We start from the raw sequence: 22,133 nt of genomic DNA, 5'->3' as shown, positions 1-22,133 counted from the left end.
AGACTGAATGGACGTCCGCAGCCCGATTCCGCTGAGGAAGACAAGGAGGGCCCGGTGGCCGATGAAAGTCAGCTTGACATGCCGGGTGCGTTTCCTGTGAATGAGCCCGACCATCGGCCGCAGGATTTCCCTCAAGCACCTGGTGCCTTTCCAATGCTCCCGTTCGGCCGTGGTGGACGTGGCGTCCGGCTCGGTCATGCTATGGCTCGAGGGAGTAGGCGGGGCGCCGCGAGAGGCCGTGGAGGTGATGGGACGCAATAGAGGGGCAGATTCAGATAGATCCGGACCCGTACGAAGCACAGTCTGATGCTGACACTAGACTCGAAGTGCTCTGTATAGCTCATTATAGTACTAGTGCAAAAGCAACATGAAAGCAGGTGTCAGTTATGTGACAGCGTAGTCTCCGTTGCGACAAAAACCTCGATGCACAGCAAGGGCTTGGCCGGGAATTGAACCCGGGACCTCCTCCACATAGTTCCCTAAGAAGGAATCATACCTCTAGACCACCAAGCCAGTGGACGATAAGCCCTCAGCACCTTTGAATCACCAAATCGACGGCCGCTCACAGTGGCATGACATTGAGTACAGTACTGTCCAATTTGAATATGTAGCGAAAGCGAAAGATCACCGTGACCCCATGAGCGGAGAACCTCCTGATACTAATAGTGATTTACACAGCAGTACTCCTCTGAGTCACGAATCTGTCAAGCCAGGGAATCAATTCTCGCTGTTTCTTCCGAGATAACAGTTCCTCAGCTACTACATACTAGAATGCTCCTTGAGACATACACCGCCAGACTCACATGCGAGATCTGGGAGATTCAACGGTCGCTCGCCGAGGACCACGTCTACGAGATTCAGCCGGGACGTATTACTGACAGCGACAAAGGCTCGGATGTTGTCCCAAACATTGTCGCGGCTGGTTTATCGCAGCTTGCGGGCTCACGGTGCCCTAACGCTCACCAACCTTTCTCGGAATCCACAACTCCGCTTCCTATTCTGGGTCACTGTGATCCCGTCCTTTCTGATGTAGCAATACCTGTGTCGGAGGCAAGCCCATCCGCGAGGGTGCCTGTCACGCGCGCGAAACGGATACGTAGTACCTGCGATGCGTCGGAGGATAGGGCCTACTTGAGCTTGAGACAAGTTTGCTTCGTACAGGTCGAGGTAGAAGTGCGAGAGAAGGTTTGTCTGAGGCCTGTGTGATGGTAAGGCCCAGCCGTGTCTCGAACGACAAGGCAAACGACGTACGCGCAGGTCATGGGCGACAGGTACGGACTGACGGAAGGCTGAAAAGAGCTGTATATACAAATATGTCGCAGTAGACATGTGCACCATCAAGTACAGGCCAGTCAAAAGAGACAGCCCCGGTGGCGCCATATCAGGTCGGCTCAGACTCCATAAAGTAGGCCGCGATCATAAGTATATAGTGCCTCAAGTGAATGTCAAATCTTTCTCTAGGTTATGTAATAGTAGGACTGCACTCACGGCACGCTGTCACTTGGTAGCATTCGATCGCGACTCTGGCAATCGCTGCCTCGTCAGTCCGGGTCGTTAGCAGGGGCCCAGTGACCACGTCACCCAGCCGACTTCGATCGGAGAAGCGCGATCACATCTGCAAGCACTTCTGCCGACATAGCTGTGAGCATGGATAAGTCAACAGAGAGAGGGGATGTAGGCTTATATACCTCCTACATATAGCACTAAGTTCTCCTTCCGAATGCGCTCAACACGTACCTTGGAAGGGGGCAATCAGGGGCGGCCAATGAGTGCAGTTACCACCCCGCCCAAATCGCAGATTGGTATTGCAGGCCTTCCCGCACTGCTCAGTTCGCGCGGATATGAACGTTGTACGTAGTGGACGCCGAGCTGTCCATTAATATGAATAGCGCGGCATCGGACACCATGTGGTTAACGGGCTACGTACCGTAAGGCTTCAGTGAGCGCATTGAGACCAGCGCGTCACGAAGCCTCTGTGCGGGCGGAGAACAATCCCTCAGCGTCGATACGTCTATCCACCACAATCGATGAGACCTTGACTCGGCACAAAATCACTCAGTGAGTACCGTACTCAGAGTGGCCCAGAGACGTGCATTCTGTGACGTGTGCGAACATCCAGCCAGCCAGCTCAGACATATCCCATCGCATTCTGTAATAGACTCACCCTTCGAAGCAGTCACCTCAGAGCAGTCGGAGCATCTGCGATTTACTCTAAATGTCGGGGTTGCCGTGGTAAATAGTTTCGACCCCGATTTTCTACCTGGGAAACGTGCAGTATCAGCTAGCACGCAACAGACAGTGGTCGTGGAGAAGTGGTCTCAAGGAACGAGAACGCCGGGCAGCGTGCCACAATGCACTGGACCACGTGCACTCAAGTGGTAAAGCAGACGACTTCACGAGCGCCTCAGCCACCTACTCTGAACCTCGACGTCGAATAACTCGCGACCGTCTTTGGCAACTCCTGGACCACCCTTTTCTCGCGAAAACCACAGTGCTTGCTTTCGAGGAATTGAGCCAGCCTCACGCACACCAAAGCGGAGCGGCGTCTTGGCTACTCATCTACGCCACTCAGAGTATTGAGTATCACACACGCGCGCCACCGATCGCGTCTACGTCTTCAATTGAGCACTACGCGGCTCTCTTACAGTGACCACCTAGCATCTCCAGTATGCCGCGCGGAATACCAAACGCGAAGCGCGATGAAAATGCCATGCGATTCACTACTTTCCACGTCCCTCTACCGTTAGTCGGTTCCTTGATAAATCCATTCTACATCAATTAAGCGCGTTATGGTCAATTACAGGCCAAATCCCAAGCACATGGGATCCACCTATCTGAGGTCAGATACGCAAACCCACTGGTATCGTAACGCCGTACGCGCAACTGCTGCTGGGAGAAACAAGATAGTACAAGAAGAGCCCGGTCCGGCAACTGAAGAGGTAGGATTGTCCGTGCAACCGTCTCTGGCGACGACATAACCGTTGCTTCAGGCTCGGCGCGGCTCCAAGGTCATAGTCATACATCCTGGATCCCGCTTTCTGCGCATCGGGAGAGCCTGTGACGTCACTCCCGTCGCGATACCGAATGTGATCGCTCGGAAGTATAACCCTGTGCCGGAACCTCGGTTTGTCGAGGGCATTTCAAGACCGAGAAAGAGTAACATACGTACCGCCCCAGCAGCGCCTCCGGCCGGCGACGAATACGCCGTCGCTCTGAATTCAGACGATCCGGTGGGTGCTTTCGCGATGCTGAGGCAATGCGCTCATCTCAATCGATTCTCCCCTATAGTTTGACATGAAAGTTGCTGCTATCACAATCTCGCTTCGCGATCGTATGCGCTTTTATAAACTACGCGTCACTCCCAATGCAGCCAATATTGCATTAACCTTCAATGAACAGTTCGTGCCAGAAACAATACCCGAGGCGAACGATCCGTTCCACGTTGACTGGATCCGTGACGATACAGAGCAATACTATGTCGGTGAACAGGTATGAACCATCGACTCTTGCCGAGCGTTCTGCCGCACTCACCATTGTTTCCGTGATGATTGATAGGCTCTCCGCATCGCGGATCCTCTAGCCCAAGGTTATGCTGTCAGGTGGCCGATGTATAGCGGCAAATTCAACACCCGAGACTATCCTTCCAACGCCTTGATCCTGAGTGACATCGAAACCATCATACAAAGTACCCTCAAGGAGCGGCTGGACATTGAATCGAAGTCGTACCAAGTCCGTCATATTCTCCACTGTGTCATGCCGCCGGGCGCTGACATTCACGTAGGACTACTCGGTCGTACTCGTGATCCCGGACTTCTATGATCGATTCTACGTAGAGGATATGGTCAGATTGCTTCTCATGACCATGGGATTCAAGCAACTATGCGTACAGCAGGTAAATTCGCTGTTCCTGGTGTGTCAGGTACGGGTGGAGTTGAATCATGGTTCTCAGGAGTCACTCGCAGCGACGTATGGTGCTGGCATATCCAATGCGTGTGTCGTCGACATGGGTGCCACGAACACGAGTATTGCTTGTGTGGACGATGGGGTTGTCCTAGCAGATACTAGGTAAACCCAATTGCCATGCAAAGTCCGCGTCATTCATTTCTTGCAGGATGTTACTGAACATGGGTGGCGATGACATTACCGAATTCCTCCATATCTTGCTCAAGAGGATCAATTTCCCTTACAAGGAGCTGGACTTGGTCCGCTCTTATGACTGGAGAGTGATTGAAGACTTGAAGTCGCGTCTGTGCACCCTTGCAGAGGTATGAATATCGTCATTTCCCCGACTTACGCCAGTTGATCACTGGATGTTTGAAGGGCGACGTAGCTCTGAATTTGTATGATTTCGTGGTCCGTCGACCGGGTCAGGCAACGCAGAAGTACGGCCTCCGGGCATACGACGAGATCATTCTTGCTCCGATGGTATCGCATTTTACCTCCCATTCCCAACGTATGCTAATGGTACCCCATGCGCAGTGTCTGTTTGAGCCTCGTGTGATTGAATTTGACCAAAAACGTGCTGCAATGCGCCCTATCGCCCACCCCGACGTCACAGAAGACATAGTTGAACAGTTGTCGGACCACTTTGTAAGCAGTGTATTCTCTGTAATGACTGGCCTTAACGAGCGTACTTGCGCATCACAAGACACAAGCAATGATCATCTCGACGCAACACCTCCTTCCAGTGATAATGCCACACCCGATCGTCTTTGAGCAAGTCCCGAATATCCCTCAATCTGGGGCTCTAACCCCCGGACTTGGTCAGCAACCTGCGTTTGTGGTTGCACCTCAGCCAGCCGGGGAGAGTGCTCCTCCCCAGACATCTGTGAACACGGTGGAGTCCCTGACAGCGTCAGCTAGCAAGACGGAAGGCGATGTTTCAAAGTCCGTGACCCCTTCAGCAACTGACTCGGGCGATGTCATAATGAAAGAAGAGACTCCGGTGACGGCCTTGCCGACTCGCGCTGCATCGACTGCACCCGCAATTGAGACCCCCGGCGCCAGCGTGGAAGTCATCGACGTCGACGCGATGGAGGACAAACCGGCACCTTCCGCCCTGCCAGCCGACCAAGTGCTTCCTCCGCAGCAGCCACACATCTATCCTGGAGGGTACACCATCGACGTGTGTTTCGAAGCAAGCAAGCTCCCATTGGACGTCGCCATATTCAATAGCGCGCGCGCTGCGGGCGGAGATGAGAAGATCCGCAAATACCTGCAGGCCGTCTTGGTGATCGGCGGGACGGGCCTCGTCCCAGGCATGGCACATGCACTGGAGAGCAGGTAAGCCATCTCCTTCTGTGACACGGATCCCGGAGCTCATGTGGCTACCCTCAGATTGCAAGCCATTGCCACGCCTCTCGTATCCAATATGGAGAAGGTACAGATTATCCCCCCGCCCAAAGATGTCGACCCGCGTGTGCTGGCTTGGAAGGGCGCAGCTGTACTTGGCAAAATGGATTCGGTATCGGACCTCTGGGTCACAGCTGTAGATTGGGTGCGTGTTCGTATCGAGCGTGACAGACGGAGCACATTCACATGCCTATCGTGACAGGATATTCTCGGAATGCGCGGGCTCAAAGAACGCTGCTTTTACCTGTAGATACAGCAATATTTGCGAAGACGACGTTCATTCTGGCATCTGTAACGTCACCATGCTGTGCTTTGTTCAAATGACCATATGACCTGATCTAATTCTGTGGTATACATCCATTTGCTGAGCTAAAATGTGTGGTCCAACCTTCCGAGAATCCGCGAAGACAGAAGTGAGAAGCCATAGAAGACATACATATATGAATGAATGCCGTGACGACGAAGATTATGCGAGAGGTATAGGGACCAGCTTCGGGCCGGGGGACGGTAGCGAGATCAGGGAGGCACGCAAAGACGAGTCTTCAAAGCTCTGAGACTAGTCGCCGTCAGTTGCGGCCAACGGGCCACCAGACTACGCATCTCCGTTCGTCCTCGACTGTCGTAAGGATTTGAAGTGCGATACGCGGACAGAACATGGCGATATAGGGTACGTTCATATCAGTGATGACGAAGACAAATTCTGCAGGCGCACCTATCGCGGCCTTGCCACTCGAGCAGAAGTGTACCACCGTGTTCCCAGCCGGTTGATGGTCCCGCTGCCGAAGTAGTTTGCTTCTTCTTGCCCTTACCTTTCCCGCCTTTGATGCCGCTGGGCTTGGAAGGGCCTGCGGGCACGGGTCCGCGCAGAATATCGATCATTTCAGTGATCCTCTCGTCCGCAGCGCGAGCCGGTGTGAAAGGTAGGCTGTACATGGGACGTGGAATCGCGCCCGGGATTTTGACCAAGGCAGTTCGACACAAAGGGCACTCCAAGATCTTGCACCAGCCTCCGCAGCCATCACAGAGGTTTGTGAAGAACCACTTGAGGATACAGAGTGAGCAGTAAATATGTCCACAGCCCGCCGGGCTCAAGCTGTATGGGTGAGCCCTGCATAAAGCGTCAGCGCGTCAGGCACAAACTGGCATGAGAGTTGGTCGAAATAGTACGCACATGACATCGCAACATCTACGTCCGTGTCAGCTAACTCTAGCAAACCCGGCTGAAATGACTTACAGCGCGCATTGCCATTTAGCTTCAAGCTCGGCCAAGAATTCTTCGGTTCGAATCATCTTGGCGACGACAGCTCTGTCAGAAACCTCCTGCTCCCTCTTTCGTAGCTCCGATGTCCGTTTCTCAATCTCGGTCTCCTGAGTCTTCAAGCCCAGTTCGCGTTTCCGGGCAGCCTGTTCCCTGTCTTTGACAGCCGTCGTCTTCTCCTCGAGCTGCAAAACCGAACGTTCGAACGCCAGCTCCTTCTTCTGTAAAGCCTTCTCGCGCTTATCGAGCTGTTTGGTCTCTCCTTCTAACGTTTGCCGGTCGCGCTTCAAGCTCATTTCCTTCTGCAGTAGGGATTTCTGCAGTTCCTTTACCGCGCCATTACCCGGATCGTGAGGAGCGGTGGAGTTGCGGCGCGCGGAACGCTTTTCTGGCTTACTGGTAGGCTCTGGGACGGGGGAGTCATGGCCATCGTCGGCGACTTCAACAGCGTCAGACTGTCGTGGCGCTCTGCGGGAACGTGTTACGGACGTGTCAGCCACGGCGGTTTCCTGCGTAGCGACTACACGCCGGGGCTTGCGGGGGGTCTCGATCTTCCGCCGCTTAGTAGCACGAGGGTTTGGATCCTCAGCCTCTGACTCCGTGACGGCATGGTCTTCTGTCAATCTCTATCAACGGGAGTGCAATGTCCATCGGTAAGTTTATATCACCTTGTTCTTGGGCTGGACCAGACTTTCGCGAGGAGCGCGAGCGGGCATCACTCTTTGTCATTGGAAGCGAGCGTAGCGGCCTCGCTGATCGCGGTGAGACGCCACTGGGTCGCCGGTCGGCCATGAATCGCGTCTGCATCACGAATGAAACCCAAAGCGCGATGGACGAAGTAGCTGAGCGGCCTTGAGCTGCAAGCAGACTTTATGCGCTGTGGTAGATGCGACTCGACGACCTTGCTCGGCGACACCGCGAGATGAAAGACAGGACCAAGACAATGCAGACGAGCGACGCCAGCCTCCCGTCTCGATGCCACCCAGTGCCACCGCGACGCCGACGCGCCCGTCAGTATCACGTGCCTTCCCGCGAAGCCGGTGGCTGGCCGCTGCGCCAACCGCGATGGCCATTGGCCACTACTCACTCCAGACTCAAGGTACTGGTCGAGCCGTTCAGTCCCCCAACATCTGCCTACTCATAGATATCTCTATTAGAGCCAGTTTAGGTGTACGCTTCGTGGAGAGTACATGAGACGAGCATTCAGTGAGCATGGTAGTGACGGTTCTAAGCACAGACCACCAGTCCACACAAACGAGTTTCACGCCAAGCATGTCCGACCGACCAGTCATATTCTGATTCCCACTCACTCATCAGAATATTCAGAAGATATGGGGAAAGGGGGGAGTTCGTGCTGTATCCTACGCTGCTTGAAGTATACGCTAGTTCCGCCTGGCGGTGCCCCCGAAGGGGTTTCGTTTGGCAGAAGCTGATGATGTCATATACGCGCGTAAAATTCCGTGAGGCAGACTGGCATTAGTACAGGGGGAAGAATACCAATACAGTACTGTATGCCATTGCATGAGAATTTTTTGAATGCGGATGTTGATCCATGGCACCCTGTTTTACGTGGTGACGGGCCACAAAGTGTAATCAATCTACCTAGCACTAAACTGAATTGACTGCACCAGTGAGCTTGTTTCACATCGGTGTGTCGAGGCACTCAACGAAGAACCCTGCTTGTGAGAGCAACTCAAATTCCGTCATGACGAGGGCACAGCTCTTACGTACCTGATCGAATGACATGACCTGCGCTCAAGAATGGAGATGGAGCACTGCGGGGGTATAACGACAACCGTACAACGACCGCGACCACCGCCTCCGACGTCTCGGAGTCGTGTTGAAGAACCCCAGCGCTAGGGTATACGGTACCAGTAAGCGAGCGCTATACAAACGGGGACTCGCTAGAACTAGACTGGGTGGTTTGCTCAGGTGCGCACCGGTAATCGCCTCACGACCACAGGTTGGCAGGACACGCTCGCGCGTCGGCATTCGCCGTCAATTCCAAACGGAATGGCACAGAAGGAATTATACCTACGAGCAAGGCGTTGCAGTACCAAGGAGTATTTTGACAGCCTAGCGCGTCGAAGACAGATCGTCAGATCAACTCTAGATGGACAATATGTTGGCATCTCAACGCCTGTACCCTACCGTATCCTACCTTGGAGTATACTGGCCATACGGATGGTCGCTGATGAGATACGTATGAGAACTGAAAGCTGTCCGAGCAAAAGTCGAAATGAGACTCACGGGTCGCCTGAGACATGGACCTCTTCAAGCGATTTCGAGAGCAACTCTGCAAGAGTGTAGATCGTAGTAGAGAAGTACCGCAGGGGTGTTGAGGTCCTCCGCGAGCTCCGTAAATCTCAACCCTCGAGTCTTGAGCATGGAGCTTCGGAAAACATGCTAAAAGCGGATGCATGACCGCGGTGAGGCTGTTACCTTGGCAAGAGCACCCTTCATCATTCGACCCACTGAACAGACCAACAGATACTTACAAGGGAGGATCCTGTCCGGGCATGGGAACCCGTAGACATGCCGGGCACATCAGGAAAACCCCATCTGACCATTACCGTAAATACTCAAGGAAATTTGATAATGTTGAAAGAGAGCGCGATTAGGGTAAATTTGAACACCATTATACAGAATGTTAATAGTGGTCTGCAAATCCGAGACCATTAGCGCGAAATCTCAGTACATCAGAGAACAAGTCAGGAATCTTGTTCAAATCTCAGTGCAGACTTTTACCTAGCTCAGAAAAGCGGTACTTTGCCGAAGGCATTGAAGAATATATTACTAAACGAGAATTTCATGCAAGGAATTGAGCATAACCATATCAACGAGAGCCAACAAATATCAATTGCAACATCGAGCTATAGTACTGTACATCACATCGTGGTTAACAGACCGGCATTCAGCACGCAGGTACTAGAGGGCACAACTGACTTAACCTGTCAACGCAAGCACTTACAAACATTCATACGACGTGTGTGAAGATACGGTTGAGCGCGTCGAGCCGGATGTTAGGTGCGCGAGTGGTCCGAACATGCACCTTGCGGTGCACGGGCTCGCGAAAGACCGGAGGCGGCTTTGAGTGCGAGTCGCACAAAGGCGGGGTGAGGACGCAGGCAGCGAGAGCGTGCGAGAGGCGAGGGTGACGGTGGAGAGATCGGAGCGAGACAGTGGACACGATGGTGGTGGGTCGTAGCAGGACGAGAGCAGTGCTGAGACGACGAAGACGACGGTGGGAGCGATGCGGGGGAGATAGTGCAAGGGAGAGGTGCGGGCGCAGGACAAGGCCGCGTAACAGCATGCAGAAGGTGGAGGGGGGCACAAGCGCGTCAGTGGCGGTGAGGACGACGACGCAGGCAGGTCAGTAGTGATGAGGGCACGACTCACAGGAGGATACGGAGACGGGACGAGAGGGCAGTACGTTGTGGTAACGGAGCGCGGCGGGGACACGACAGCGAGTCGTCACCGGCGGCCGCGCAGCACGCGACACATGGGAGAGGCGAGCGGCGCCGCGACCGTCGCGTGTCCGCTTTGTCGTGTCCAAGGGCGGCGGCGGTGGGCGCGGACATATGAACGGTGCACGATGACGTTGGTGCATAGGAGGACGGGAGAGGTGCGGAGACAGCAGTGAGGATGGCGGGAGTGACGCAGGGAAGGCGATGGGAGGAAGAGAGAGGTGCGGGCGCGGGGCAAGGCCGCGTCACGGCGCGTAGAGGGTGGAGGGGGCGCGCGGACGGGACAGTAGCGGTGCGGGCACGACGCACAGAGGGACGAGGGGACGGGGACGACTCACGAGAGGGTGGTGGCAGGCGGTACATCGCGGTGACGAAGCACGTCGGGGACACGACAGCGAGTCGCAGGTCGTGACAGGCGGTCGCGTAGCGCGCGAGGGTGCGGTGGCACGGTTTGTACGTAGGAGAGGCGGGCGTGGTCATCGCGCGTCCGCCTTGTCGTGTTCGATGGCGGCGGCGGTGGGCGCGGGTACAGGAAGGGTGCACACAGAACGAGGAGACTCGGACTTGCAGTCATTGCGGCGGTACGCATGTCACATGACTGCTTGCCCGAGCCCGGATTCGGCGCCACGTCACGTCTTGACTCTTGAATCTACCCAACTCTCCGTCGTGCGACTCGCGCCCACCTCCGTCCGCGGCACCTCGCAGCTGGCGACACACATCTCCCTATATCCCCGTTCTCTTCGTTGTTCACGACCAGCTCAGCACCTTGACCGCTCCAGCACCAGTACACCGGACACACTTGTCGACATCATGTCATCTGCAGCCGTTGTCTACGCACGTCGTCGCACGCGCTCCTCCGAGTGTTCAAGCACATTCTCTTTCTATCCCCTACTTCCGGTGTCGACTTCACCTCAGTCTCTGGCTGAGTCTCCGTCTCTGGCTGAGTCTCCGTCTCCCTGCTGGGCATTCTCGCCCTCTCACGCTCACCAACATTGTCAGTGTGGCCTTCGCTTCGGATACTCCCTCCATCGCAGCCACCGTGTCCAACGACCTGTCCCAGTTCTCTGCGCCAGTCGTGTCCGCCCTCATGGACGTTGGCAGAGTCTTGCTCGTCATCTTCTCGTGAGTCCCACATCTGCCTGTCATCCCTCTGTTCACTTACAGACCATGACAAATAGCTGCTCGATCGTTGCGTGGCACCTCGTTAATGGTATGCATGTTGCTTCAATATCTGGCATCTCTGATACACCTGCTCGCAGATGAGCACGTCATCAAGCTTTCTGACCCACGCCTTGCACAGGTTTGTGAGGGTGCGGGCATGGGTGAAGGCGCGGACGAGCGAGGGCACGAATTGATGTGTGGATGAGTGGGCACGTTGATCACGAGCACGACGTGCAACAGCCCGACAGGCGAACACGGCCGACGAGTGCACCGAGTGCGGACAGACAAGGGCAAACGGGAGCGAGAGCGGCCGGGGACGAGTATGGGAACGGACGCAGACTAATGGATCGCCGCGCGAACGAATGAAGGCAAGCGTGGACGAGTGGGAGCAGGCACGGATGAGTAGGAGCGAGTGCGGGTGCGGAGGGGCAGATGAGCGGAGCGGGCACGGACACGGACAAGCGAGTGCGGGTGCTGCGCGACGAACAACGCCCAGCGGGAAGGGATGTAGGCAGGTAAGTGTATCTGCGGTACCACAACGCGAGGAGTTGTAGCACGCCGCTGTCAGTAGTACGAGGCAGACGGATTCCTATTCTATACGTGCTCGCTAGTAGTTGTAGTCTACAAGAACATCGTCGTACCGTTATATTCAATCCATCCAAAGTTCCCGAATCCCGCAGAACGATGGAAAGACGAGATAGACCTGATAATATGTGGTAAACACTAGGAGATCAGCTACTAATGAGGTGTGAATACGTGAAAGGTGCTTGTATTGAGCGTTCATTGTCTATAATTGTTGTTATTTCTCAGACGACATCTCGAGGTAAGCTCATCTGAGGTAATTGAGATAATGTAGTAGTGGCTGTGATTCTCAATTTTTATCTGGGAATTTCGATAATTTCTTATGATTCTCATATGGGGTTTTCCTGATGCAGACCGCTGACATCTGACGATACGATGAATTATGAGCTGCGAAAATGGGAACGGATGAATTGTGTTCCTGTCTGTGTCTCCGTGTGTAGGCGCTTTCATACAACTGGGGAACAGCGATGTAAACGTCCAGCAGTATCAGATGTAAGCTGAGTACAAACCTTCGTTCAGCGCGTGAAGGTTTCGTCACTGAAAGTATCGGTTGGCTTGGTAGGCGATCATTGTGCCCGTTGCCCTACCGACTCAACCCAGAACCAATTTCACGGCCTCTCCCAGGATTTCGCCCACTATCACGGGCACTGCCATCAGCAAACGTGCAAGTTCCTTAGCCGACTTAAACGGCGCTTACGTCGCTTTGTGTCTTACATTCTCTTAAGTTCCGTCTTAGCAATTTGCTTGAGCCCCTTACGACGCTTGACAAGCTTGATCGACGCGAGCCCTCCCAGCCACAAAATAGGCGATTCTATCTAAGCGCTACCAAGAGTTTGTAAGGAACTTCAACGGAACAAGGATGTAAGTAGAATCAAGGGCAGCGGTAAAATTCTGTACTGAATCCATTGATATGTACTGCGTGGCAGACGAACATAGCCTGCCAGAGCACAGTCACGGTGCAACTATCTACCATATGATACATGAATACGTGTGACATGTACCATACAAATGCGCCGCGACGATCGTCTCACTCGGTGCGTGTGCGACGTGCAGACGCAGTGGACCGGATGTGGGCCTGCGTGCTTCGGGAACAAGGGCACAGCGGGCGCGCTGTTCTGCGTGGCAGGGAAGGACGGCGGCGTGGGCGAGGTGTATACATACGTTGGTCGTTTGCCCGTGCGTGTACGGTCTGCGGATGGATTGGACAGGTTTAATGTTCACACATTTGATGGCAAGAATACGTACGTACCCCGCGTCCCATCCCCTTCCTGGCGAGACATTCCAGCACACCATCACCGCGCCGTTCGCGGGACGTCGATACATTACATCCAGTGAGGGTTAGTGTCCGACTCGGCATCCGTCGCGGCTCGACGACTGATGCGTGCACGAACGCTGAGCTCTCAGCTCGTCACGCGTCACGTCGCAAGTCTCCCCCTTACGCATGCCCCGCTCGCCGGATGTCGACCGTGTCCTTGCCTGTTGCGCCGAATGGCACACCTCAGCGGATCGCATTGCGTGCGACGCCCAGCTCGCCGGGCGTAGATCTGTCGTGTCTTCGCACAAAGTTGACCTTCTTGCCACCGCGCACTGGCAGAGTGCTCGTTCAATAGCACGGCGCGAGACGAGCTCGCGCTACGTGTCCAGGACTCCAGGGCTGTGATCTGGCCATCTCCGGTCAGCCTGCCGAAGTAGTTGATACTTAGCCTAGTATCCCGAGAGTTGAGCCTATTGTGGGTGTTAGTACTTCAGTGTAAGAGTGGCTTGGGAAAGCAAGTGCAAAGTTCGAAGTTCAGACGCGCAGCCGTGGCGGGCGATGCGTCCAGTGTTTGGTGATGTTTGGAGGATTTGCCACGTCACCGAACTCGGTATTAACTTCACACAGGTTGAACCAGTGCCACGGTGACTTCCGAGTCTGTCGCCTCCCCTCGTCTGTTGAATCCGGGCATACTTGCTACGGCACATTGCCTCTCGAACATCCCTCTTTGGCCGGCCTCAAGGGGCACACGCGATACAGACACATCCCCGTCGTCCAGTGGCCAGCCGGCACGCTCAAACACCGCAGCCACGACAAGCTCCAGCAACGTGGGGAGATCGTTGCTGGAGCTAACGGACGGCTAGAGGAGCAGCGTGGGCGCGAGGGTACGAGGGTGTGGCAGTATGGCCACCAACAAGGTGAGTGCCCACGTTGTCGGCCACAGGATGCCAGCCCCACCGTCTGCGAGCCGGCCCACGCCTTCCACAAGCCGCTCCCCATCATCTACAAGCCCGATCATCCTGCGCACTGGCCCGTCGCGCCCGAAAACACTGAGCATGAATGAGGCATACATGAGGCCCCTCGCGAGCCCGACAGACTGCAGCCCACCACTCTCACTCTCCACAAGCCCCGCCTGCCATTCACGAGTCCGGGAACATCGGCGACCGCGCACGAACCCCCTGCACACCAATGCGCCAAGTACGCAAACGCTAAGCACAAGCCCTCCGCGAGCGAGCCCTGGCCCGCCGTCTGTCAACCGCGCTCGCGCTTGGTGAGCTACCCCCACTGTTCGCTAGCAGCAGCCCGATGTACGGTACACCGACGCGGCACGCAGGAGTCCGCCGATGACTAGCAGCACACCCTTCATGCGCTCTGTCTCACCGTTGGTGAGTTGGCCGCGCGGTTCAGCAGGCCCCGCCCGCCGAGTATGGGTCCGCCGTCCGTCAGCCTCGCTGCCATCTGAGCGCCGCCGATTCACGCCGCGTTACTGCACTTCCCCACCGACCTCCGCCACTCCCTCTGCCTGCCCGCTCATCTGCGTGCCGACCCGCGGACGTGCCCGCGGACCCGCCAACCCGTGTCAACCCGCCTGTGACCCGCACCCGCAACGGCGGGTCTGTACCCGGGCGGGTATGGGCACGGGTCGAGTCAGATACACCCATGGTCATAAGTCATGTACTGTAATAAGTCATGTACTGTACATTCGTAGCATCGCCGTGTCGGATCTCATTTGCGTACAGTACATTTGTTACATCGCCAGGATTGGTTTCCGCATTGTCCGTAGCATGCTCTATCCCAATCTCAATAATACTTGATGAATGCTTGAATATCATGAGTGCCAGCTTGTTTCCCTTACACGATGTCTTAGGGCTGCTTTTCGCGCTTAAAGCCCAGCTTAAACCATCCTTACTAAGGGTGTCAAGGGCTGGCACCTTAATCAAGAGAATGGATGTTCTTGATTAAGCACCGTTCCTTGAAGTCCTTATCCACTTAAAGTGCTTGGTAAGGCCTTTAAGCACGGAATAAGGAACTTGCACTTTTGCTGATGGCGATGGCTGCATGATGCGAATGCATTCATATGTTTGACGACCATCTGTTCACAACACTTCAGGCACTCCGGGCCGCAGAGTGGAGAAGGTCTACAAGAAGGCGGTTGTACGCTCGCATCTTCAAACATTGTATCTCCCTGATCATGAAGGATATAGTACGGTACCGGTGATATCGCAAGCCTGCCACGACAAATGAGACGGCGCACCTCGTGATCTGAGTGCAACGCCATGAGACGATGCGGGTCGTAGAATGTGCCCTTCTCCGAGCAGCGTGAAGGTAGAGCGGTGGTGGGCCGCAATACATATGTTTAGGTTGTGAATTATGCAAGCAGTGGAAGAACGACAGGCGCGTGGTTCGTTCCTTCAACTTGCCATATTTGGGCTGCTACACGCGGCGAGGATTCGGACGTCAGGCTGTTGGACGCGAGGACGAAGCCTTGCCTTCTGCGCTTCGCTGAAACACATGATGCTGCTCGAAGACAATAAGGAAGGATAGGGGTCTGGTCTGCTTCCGGTCAAATATCAGACAAGACGCCTCGACATACCCTACCCAGTTCTTTGTCTGCCAACCAGTGACACGTCCGACTGGCGAGCAGCGCGTGGCCGCCGGTTACGATTCAATGCAAAGGTGAGACCATTCATCGCATAACAGATACTATCCGCAACACGCTCACGGAGTTGAGGAGAAGAAGGATTTGCGTACAGAAGGTTGTCCCTTCTGTGAGCGGAAATGCTGATCAGGCGTCCCGCCAGAGCGGTTCCTACTCCGAGCTGTAGGTCCCAGACAACCCGAAGAGGCACGCTCATGTATATGGCGCTGCAACGTGGCATTCGACGTCTTTCATAGAGACCGAGCAATATGCTTCCACACTTCCTATCGACCTCTGTCACGCCACTGTCTCAGTATCTCTGCCACTCGCTTTATGATATGTTTGTGCCGGGCCGTCCACTCCTGCACGCGTTCACACGTCGGTTCGCGACAGTGGATTTCGCCAAACACATTGCACTGCACGACAGATTGCGCTCGCAAGGTTCTGCCTGACATTCCAGACGGTTGCGCATCTGACACCTGCAGCACCTCAGTGTGCTGCCCCACAATTCAGTACGTGAGCGTCATCGCATTCCAGGCTCTCACTGCTGACATTTGCCCATATGCAGGATAAACCCATCTGCCTATCCAATCTGGCTTCCCCATGGCTTCGCTGAACCTTCAGCTTCAGGTGCGGTGCTTCCGGAAGCTCGACGTGGTACATATGAAGATCCCGCCTGGTCAACGGTACATCTTCGTCATGAGAAAATTTGTGCCAAGTGACGGGCTCACGGTGGAAGGCTGCTGGTGCGCGGAGCAGACCAAACTCCGCACCGGCCACGGCGTACGACTCTAGATGCCTGTCGCACCGAGCTTGGAAGGCGAGGACCGGGGTGTCGAGCCTCAGATTCACCGACCTATCTTACTCCTTCCCGATATCCTCATGGGAGATCTCTTCTCCCGGCGTTACACCTCCGGCCGAAACCGCAACAATTCAGCAGGGACGAGCTTGGCCCCGATGCCTGACGGCGTCTGGTATCTGGGACGATTCATTACGCAAGGTCTTCGACCCGGCGAGCGACGATGAAGAGGTGCAGTCTGCGTGCAGTGTCAAGATTGCGCGCTGGCTCGGCCGTGATCATCTGTCTGATAGGCAGCTTCATTTGCCTCATCGTGGTCGACTTCTCCCATCATTCAAAACTTTCTGATCTGGATGGATGCGGCAGTGGCGGGCATAAGTACGCTCTCGCCAACTCACATTGCGACATCACGCCGAATGACACAGGCTCATGTGGTCAACGTCTCATCAATACACTCATCCGAGCCTGCGTCATGCTGGAGATGTCCGAGTTGCACATAGCCCAATATGATGAATCTACTGAGTACCAAATACAATGCATGTACACCAAATGCAAGCAGAGCACTATATACAAGGTCCTACCGTGTGCGGCGCGCGCGAAGCGCATAAATGTGGGGGGGAATAAGCGAGCCTATAAAGCTAGCGCTGTATAGTCAAGGACCCGAGAGTCGGGAGGCGAACGAACGAACCACTATAAGCTGACTAAACGTACACGTACAAATGAGTACACCGACACGGCCCAAGGGGGCCTGAGCGGAACACGTGGAGTAGTTTGGGCGGACAATGGAGACAACACTAGGAAGAGCAGGTCGCAGCGCGGAGCGGGTCAAAGCAACGTTCGACACGCGCGGCCGGGAGAACAGGTGTAGCAGGGCCGGTATCCAGAGCACGGAATAGATGTGCAATACGTAGCGTAGGAGGGAATAGCGGGACTAGTATGAATAGCACTGGCAGGAGGAGCGATGCGACATAGCAATGGGGATATGTACAATAAGTCAGGCAGGTCGTCGGTCGAGGAGAGCATGTCGAGGCGGGCGGGAGGGCGGCGTGCGCTGACGAGGCGTCCGCAATTCCAGAAAGCGCATACAATTGGACCCGGCGCGCCAGCTTTTGGAGGGGAGCTTGACGTCCTAGAGTCATGTTAGGCTCGACCACGGTCGAAGCAGCGGGCACAGCGTCGCAGCAAAGCCGTCGCAAGCGTCCGCAGGAGAGTAGTCGGTGCTGGAGGAGCAGACCGTAGAGGACACGAGGGCGCAGCAGGGCGCACACACGCTCAATCAAAGTAGCCGTCGCCAGAGCCACCCCGGGCATAGCGGTCGTCCTGATCGTCAGGCTGGGCATACCGTTGATGTACGTCCATCAGCCCTGTGACGTCTGGCTCTGGTTGGTACCCTGGCAGCGGCGTCAGTAGCGTGCTGTCCGGCGGGAGATGGTTGCGTCCGAGGGAGGTATGCGCGGCGAGAGCAGGCACATCCTGTGCCGCTCCAGCAATCGACGAGAAGCCCGAGGAGGGCGCGGAGAGGGGCGGGAGGACCGGGTGGCCTGGCGCCGCGGTCGTAGAGAGGGAGGGGCTCGCGTGGGGGTGGACGGTGTAGTACGGGTGCAGCGGCCTCGGCGGGTTCGAGGCGGCCGACATCCCCAACTGGGGATGTGATGCGTGATGGCGGAGCTCGTGCTGCCCGTGGTTCTGGCTCTGCTGCCAGGCTGCCTGCGACTGGGCGGGGTAGCCCGGCTGGCGGTACTGCTGTGCGAGGACCTGGAGACTCTCCTCGGCCTCGTGCGGGTTCTGCTGGGCGTAGCGGATCGCATGCGACGGCTCTTCCACGGGGCTCGTGGGCTGGTAGCGTGCGCCGGTGTCGAGCGCGTGGCCTTGCGTGTTCATCGGGTAGCCGGACGGGCTCCCGTAGCTGTGGGCGTGTGTGTGCTGCTGCATGTAGGAGTGGGCACTCATGGCGTGGTGCGAGTGCGGGTCAGGATACGGCTCGGCGATGCTCATCCGCCTGTGCACGTTTGCGCGGTGGTGCTCGAGCTCGCGCGCCTGGTAGCCGTACGGGTTCGCGTGCGGCTGCTGGTGAGCGTGGCCGGGGTGTCCTTGTTGCGCAAGCGGTGAGCGCATCGACATCATCGACGAGAGCCCGGGCATACCGCCCATGCCAACGCTACCACCCATGCTGACACCGAGCGGCGGGATGCCCTGCATCACAGCCTGCGCCTGAGCCTCGCGCTCCACCTGCGCCTGCCTGTCTTGCTCTTCTTGCTCCTTCTTCGCCTGGCGCCACTGCTTCCGGAGCTCTTTGAATTCTAATCAGGGGAAGAACGGAAGCCAAGTTCCGTAAGAACTGATAAGCTTCTCGCGGCAAACAGAAAGGGAACGGAAGGGGCGCGTACCGCCTGGGCTCCTCTTCGGGCCATGCTTCTGCATCGTGACGTGCGCGTTTAGGTGGTTCAGCGTCCCGTACGCCTTGGCGCAATTCGGCCAGCTGAAGGAGAACACGAACGCGGAGTCCGCGCGCGGGCCGTCAGCTTACTGCGCGCGCCCAGACTCGGCGGGGCCACGCACCTGCACTGGTAGAGCCGCTCGATCTCGTCGTACCTTCGCCGCGGCCTCTTCTTCACCGCGTTCCCCGGCAGACTCACGAACGAGTATGTCTTCCCGTTCGCCGTCCGCTGCTGCGTCTGGCCCGGGCCTGGCGCCTGCAGTCCCTGTCCTTGTCCCGCCGTATGTCCCCCTGCTACTGTCTGCGCCTGCGTCGGTTGTGTCCGCGCCCCTGGCCCCTGTGGCGCGCCTGGGCGCGTCTGCTGTGTTTGGCTGCCGGGACCAAGCCGTGAGCCAGGCAGAGGCGGGCTGCCACTGGCGCCCTCCGAACCGCTCACACTGCCTGCGTAGACAGGCGAGACGGGTGCCGGTCCCTCGGTGAGGTCGTGCTTGAGTGGGCCAGGCCAACTGGAGGGCGTCGCGCCATAGCCATCGGTGAGGCTGCCGGACGAGCCGGAGCCCATTCGGGCGTGTCCGTGTGCGCCCTGGGCGTATTGTGGATATACGTAGGCGGGGCGCGGAGAGTGCGAGGGCGGCGGGTAGGCATACTGTGGCGGGTGAGACGCGGACTGCGATTGTGCCTGCGATTGCGATTGGGGGAGCTGAGATTGCGCGAAGCGCTGCGAGAGGACCGGCTCGGACATGCGCCGGTCGAGGAGGGGGTTGCTCTGTGCGTGGTCGTACCGCGCGTTCGGGAGACTCTGGGCATGTGCGCCCGCGTAGGCGTACTGACCTGTCATCGGCGACGCGGACAAAGGAAACGCACCTGGGCCTGCACGCCCGCCCATGCTTGGAGACTCGGATTGCAGCGGCGGGGAGTAGCCCGCGGGATCGTGCTCGGCGGACTGGATGAGGTCGCCGATGAGGAGCGAGGGGGGCGAGCGGCGGCCCAGCACGTACTGGGCGTCGCTGTCGAGGTCCGCGCCGAGGTTGGACGCGCCGCTGCTGCTGCTCGCGGTCGGGGGCGCGGGGTAGTGGGGGAGGGCGTCTGGGTGGCCGGAATACATGTCTGAGAGTGCAGCGGAGGCAGCGGCGTGGTCGAGGTGGGCGCTGCTGTCATACTGGAAGACGGGGGGCGAGGGGGAGTCGTCGTCGCTGCTGGGTGGGGCGTCGGCGGGGAGGGGGGAGCGGAGCGGGTGCTCGCGCTGGTCGGACGGCGGGGGCGGGGGCGGGCGGGTGTCCACGGTGGACGGCGCGCGGCGGGGGCGGACGTCGGGGACGGGGCGGCGGGCCGGGGGCGGGGCGGGGCGGGCGGCGAAGGGCGTGAGGGGGGCGGGGCGGGGGAGATGGTGGAGCATGGGCTAAGTACGGGCGAGGGCACGGCCGGGCATGGCGAGCACAGACGCGGCCGGACGCTGCTTTACAGCTGCCCCCCAAGGCGACGGCAAGCCAGACGCCCGTCGCCCGCCCCGTGCGTTCGCGCGCGCCTCTCCCCATCTGCCGATCGCCATCACCCGTTCATGCTCCGCCAGATACGATTCCAGATCCCCTTCCAGAAGCCCGCCCGCTTCTCCTCCCACGCCCCTCTATTGGCCCCTCCTCCGGCTCCCCTCGCCCGCGCCCGGCACTCCCGATATAGCCCTCGCAATAAGCCCTTTTCCGGCCACCGTGCCCCGGCGTGACCCTCCAGCCGCATCAGGCCCCGTCCATCCGTCTCCTTCGGACGATAACGACCTCCTGCCCAGTCCGTCCCGGTGCCTGTCACGCTCCGCTCCGCCCTCTCGTCCCCGCCGCTGCCCGCCACCAGCCCGCCGTCGCCCCCGCCGCCCGCGCCACCGTTGCCCCTGTCTCGCGCGTCCGCCGCGTCCGCCCCGGCACGTCACGCGCGCGCATTCTGTGATGAAGAACTCGGGATTGACGCGCACCCGCTCGCGTGTGCGTCACCGTCCGTCTGACAGCTGCGCGACGCGACGGTGACGCGAGCCTGACACGTCCCTCTGCCCGTCTCTCCTCCAGCGGCCCCTGTCCCGCCACGTCTCCTGCCTGTGCATTTCTGGGGTCTCCTCTCGCCCCCATTGTCTGCAGCGCGCCTGACCAGTGGGTCCCCTTTCAGCGGGCCTCGTGTTCTGCAGCGCGTCTGTTCCTTCCGCGACGCACCCTGCGCGCCACCATCTGCTCGCACGCAGTTGCCGTCCGTTCGTGCTCCGAGGTCTCGGTCGCGAATACATGGCCCGCCGGGTTGCCAAGGTGCGTCCCGTGTGGCGGCAGCACTGCGGCCAGGCTGCGGCAGCGCTGGCAGTGGATGTGGCCTCCGACGCTCGCAATGGGGAGCGTGGCTGGCTGCCCACTCGCTTGCCACGCACGACCACGCCGCACCCGCGTTCTCGCCTTCGCCCGCCAATCGCAGCCCGCTTCGCGTGCTTCCCTTCCATCGAACGCTTCCCTCGATCCGATTGATCCTGTCTGCGAACTGAGATAGCGATGCGGCGCAGGGTGTCACTTCGCTGTCACGCGTCCTGCCTAATGCGGCCACACACAGCTGCCCATGACGCGTTCGCCCGCCTTCTCCCACGCCGGCTTCGCGCAGATCGCCCCCTGCGACGGCCGCGCTGGCCCCCGTCCGCGAAGACCGTTCCATGACGTGCCTTTACGGCACAGCGCCTTTCCCCGCATCGCGACAGCCCGCTCCTCGCACCCGTAACACCCTCCCGCCACGCGGCGCCTCCGGAGCCCCCACCGCGCCGCGACGGCCAGGCCCCGAGCGATCGGCGACTTGATCACCGTCAGCCCGCCCGGGCCCGCGTCCATGCCCAGCGGCTCAGCCATCGCCGCGCGACGGACCAATCGCAGCGCGCGCAAGGCACCTCCGGCCGCGGACGTTTTGTTTTCCTCGGCGAATTTTTGCTGCTCTGCTTTGTGGCGGGCGCGCAGGCCGGGAGTCGCAGGCCACGAGGCTCGCACCCGTCCACGCTCCCGCCCCTCCTTCCGGTCCCTGTCTTCGATTCGTCTCTATCAGCAAAGTGCTGCCCTCCCACGCGCCCGCCTCCGTCGTCTCCCCGCCGCCACCATTCCTGACAGCGAAACGCAATCCGCTATCAATCGCAGCGGCCGTATCTCGATTCCTCCCATCCGCCACATCTCGCGCG

At 58.0% G+C, this 22,133-nt stretch overlaps 5 protein-coding genes and 1 non-coding gene across 6 annotated transcripts; 2 read left to right on the top strand and 4 right to left on the bottom strand.

The window, feature by feature from the left end:
- Nucleotides 1-434: 434 nt before the first annotated feature.
- Nucleotides 435-513, bottom strand: C8Q71DRAFT_t38. The gene has a single exon. It is a non-coding gene; the product is annotated as a tRNA-Pro (tRNA).
- Nucleotides 514-2,412: 1,899 nt separating this feature from the next.
- Nucleotides 2,413-5,687, top strand: C8Q71DRAFT_743889 (actin-like ATPase domain-containing protein). Its single transcript, XM_047922909.1, has 13 exons — nucleotides 2,413-2,742; nucleotides 2,804-2,939; nucleotides 2,991-3,230; nucleotides 3,289-3,489; nucleotides 3,556-3,729; nucleotides 3,782-3,892; nucleotides 3,950-4,065; nucleotides 4,112-4,265; nucleotides 4,321-4,425; nucleotides 4,480-4,590; nucleotides 4,649-5,283; nucleotides 5,338-5,497; nucleotides 5,555-5,687. Exons 1-13 carry the CDS (start codon nucleotides 2,669-2,671, stop codon nucleotides 5,600-5,602), a joined length of 2,265 nt encoding a protein of 754 aa, XP_047781357.1. The 5' UTR covers nucleotides 2,413-2,668; the 3' UTR covers nucleotides 5,603-5,687.
- Nucleotides 5,688-7,568, bottom strand: C8Q71DRAFT_743885 (uncharacterized protein). Its single transcript, XM_047922908.1, has 5 exons — nucleotides 7,279-7,568; nucleotides 6,587-7,226; nucleotides 6,524-6,538; nucleotides 6,065-6,460; nucleotides 5,688-5,968 (listed from the first exon to the last, which is right to left on the bottom strand). The coding sequence occupies exons 1-5, from the start codon at nucleotides 7,415-7,417 to the stop codon at nucleotides 5,869-5,871; spliced, it is 1,290 nt and encodes a 429-aa protein (XP_047781356.1). The 5' UTR covers nucleotides 7,418-7,568; the 3' UTR covers nucleotides 5,688-5,868.
- Nucleotides 7,569-9,451: 1,883 nt separating this feature from the next.
- Nucleotides 9,452-10,329, bottom strand: C8Q71DRAFT_743877 (uncharacterized protein). The gene is made up of 2 exons (XM_047922907.1): nucleotides 10,010-10,329; nucleotides 9,452-9,834 (listed from the first exon to the last, which is right to left on the bottom strand). The coding sequence occupies exons 1-2, from the start codon at nucleotides 10,218-10,220 to the stop codon at nucleotides 9,578-9,580; spliced, it is 468 nt and encodes a 155-aa protein (XP_047781355.1). The 5' UTR covers nucleotides 10,221-10,329; the 3' UTR covers nucleotides 9,452-9,577.
- Nucleotides 10,330-10,729: 400 nt separating this feature from the next.
- C8Q71DRAFT_743874 (uncharacterized protein) lies at nucleotides 10,730-11,910 on the top strand. Its single transcript, XM_047922906.1, has 2 exons — nucleotides 10,730-11,287; nucleotides 11,337-11,910. Exons 1-2 carry the CDS (start codon nucleotides 10,888-10,890, stop codon nucleotides 11,441-11,443), a joined length of 507 nt encoding a protein of 168 aa, XP_047781354.1. The 5' UTR covers nucleotides 10,730-10,887; the 3' UTR covers nucleotides 11,444-11,910.
- A 6,852-nt stretch (nucleotides 11,911-18,762) lies between these two features.
- C8Q71DRAFT_702964 (uncharacterized protein) lies at nucleotides 18,763-19,511 on the bottom strand (the record flags this gene model as incomplete). The annotated part of the gene is made up of 3 exons (XM_047920284.1): nucleotides 18,763-18,812; nucleotides 18,900-18,991; nucleotides 19,072-19,511. Coding segments are annotated over 3 exons (582 nt in total), but the record flags the coding sequence as incomplete, so codon positions are not given.
- Between the last annotated feature and the right edge of the window lie 2,622 nt (nucleotides 19,512-22,133).

This window comes from Rhodofomes roseus (genome assembly GCF_022264815.1).
Source record: "Rhodofomes roseus strain CIRM-BRFM 1785 chromosome Unknown C8Q71scaffold_5, whole genome shotgun sequence".
NCBI classification, from domain to species: Eukaryota; Fungi; Basidiomycota; class Agaricomycetes; order Polyporales; family Fomitopsidaceae; genus Rhodofomes; species Rhodofomes roseus.
This window is presented reverse-complemented; position numbering and strand designations above follow the sequence as displayed.

Coding starts and splice junctions, on each gene's coding strand:
- C8Q71DRAFT_743889 (XM_047922909.1), top strand. CDS start 2,669: ATGCCGCGCGGAATACCAAACGCGAAGCGCGATGAAAATGCCATGCGA. Junction 3,730..3,781: donor TTGAATCGAAGTCGTACCAA/GTCCGTCATATT, acceptor ACATTCACGTAG/GACTACTCGGTCGTACTCGT. Junction 5,284..5,337: donor GCACATGCACTGGAGAGCAG/GTAAGCCATCTC, acceptor GGCTACCCTCAG/ATTGCAAGCCATTGCCACGC.
- C8Q71DRAFT_743885 (XM_047922908.1), bottom strand. CDS start 7,417: ATGCAGACGCGATTCATGGCCGACCGGCGACCCAGTGGCGTCTCACCG. Junction 7,227..7,278: donor TGGTCCAGCCCAAGAACAAG/GTGATATAAACT, acceptor AGAGATTGACAG/AAGACCATGCCGTCACGGAG. Junction 5,969..6,064: donor GAGTGGCAAGGCCGCGATAG/GTGCGCCTGCAG, acceptor TCCTTACGACAG/TCGAGGACGAACGGAGATGC.
- C8Q71DRAFT_743877 (XM_047922907.1), bottom strand. CDS start 10,220: ATGCACCAACGTCATCGTGCACCGTTCATATGTCCGCGCCCACCGCCG. Junction 9,835..10,009: donor TCCCGTCTCCGTATCCTCCT/GTGAGTCGTGCC, acceptor TCGTCGTCTCAG/CACTGCTCTCGTCCTGCTAC.
- C8Q71DRAFT_743874 (XM_047922906.1), top strand. CDS start 10,888: ATGTCATCTGCAGCCGTTGTCTACGCACGTCGTCGCACGCGCTCCTCC. Junction 11,288..11,336: donor TGCGTGGCACCTCGTTAATG/GTATGCATGTTG, acceptor ACCTGCTCGCAG/ATGAGCACGTCATCAAGCTT.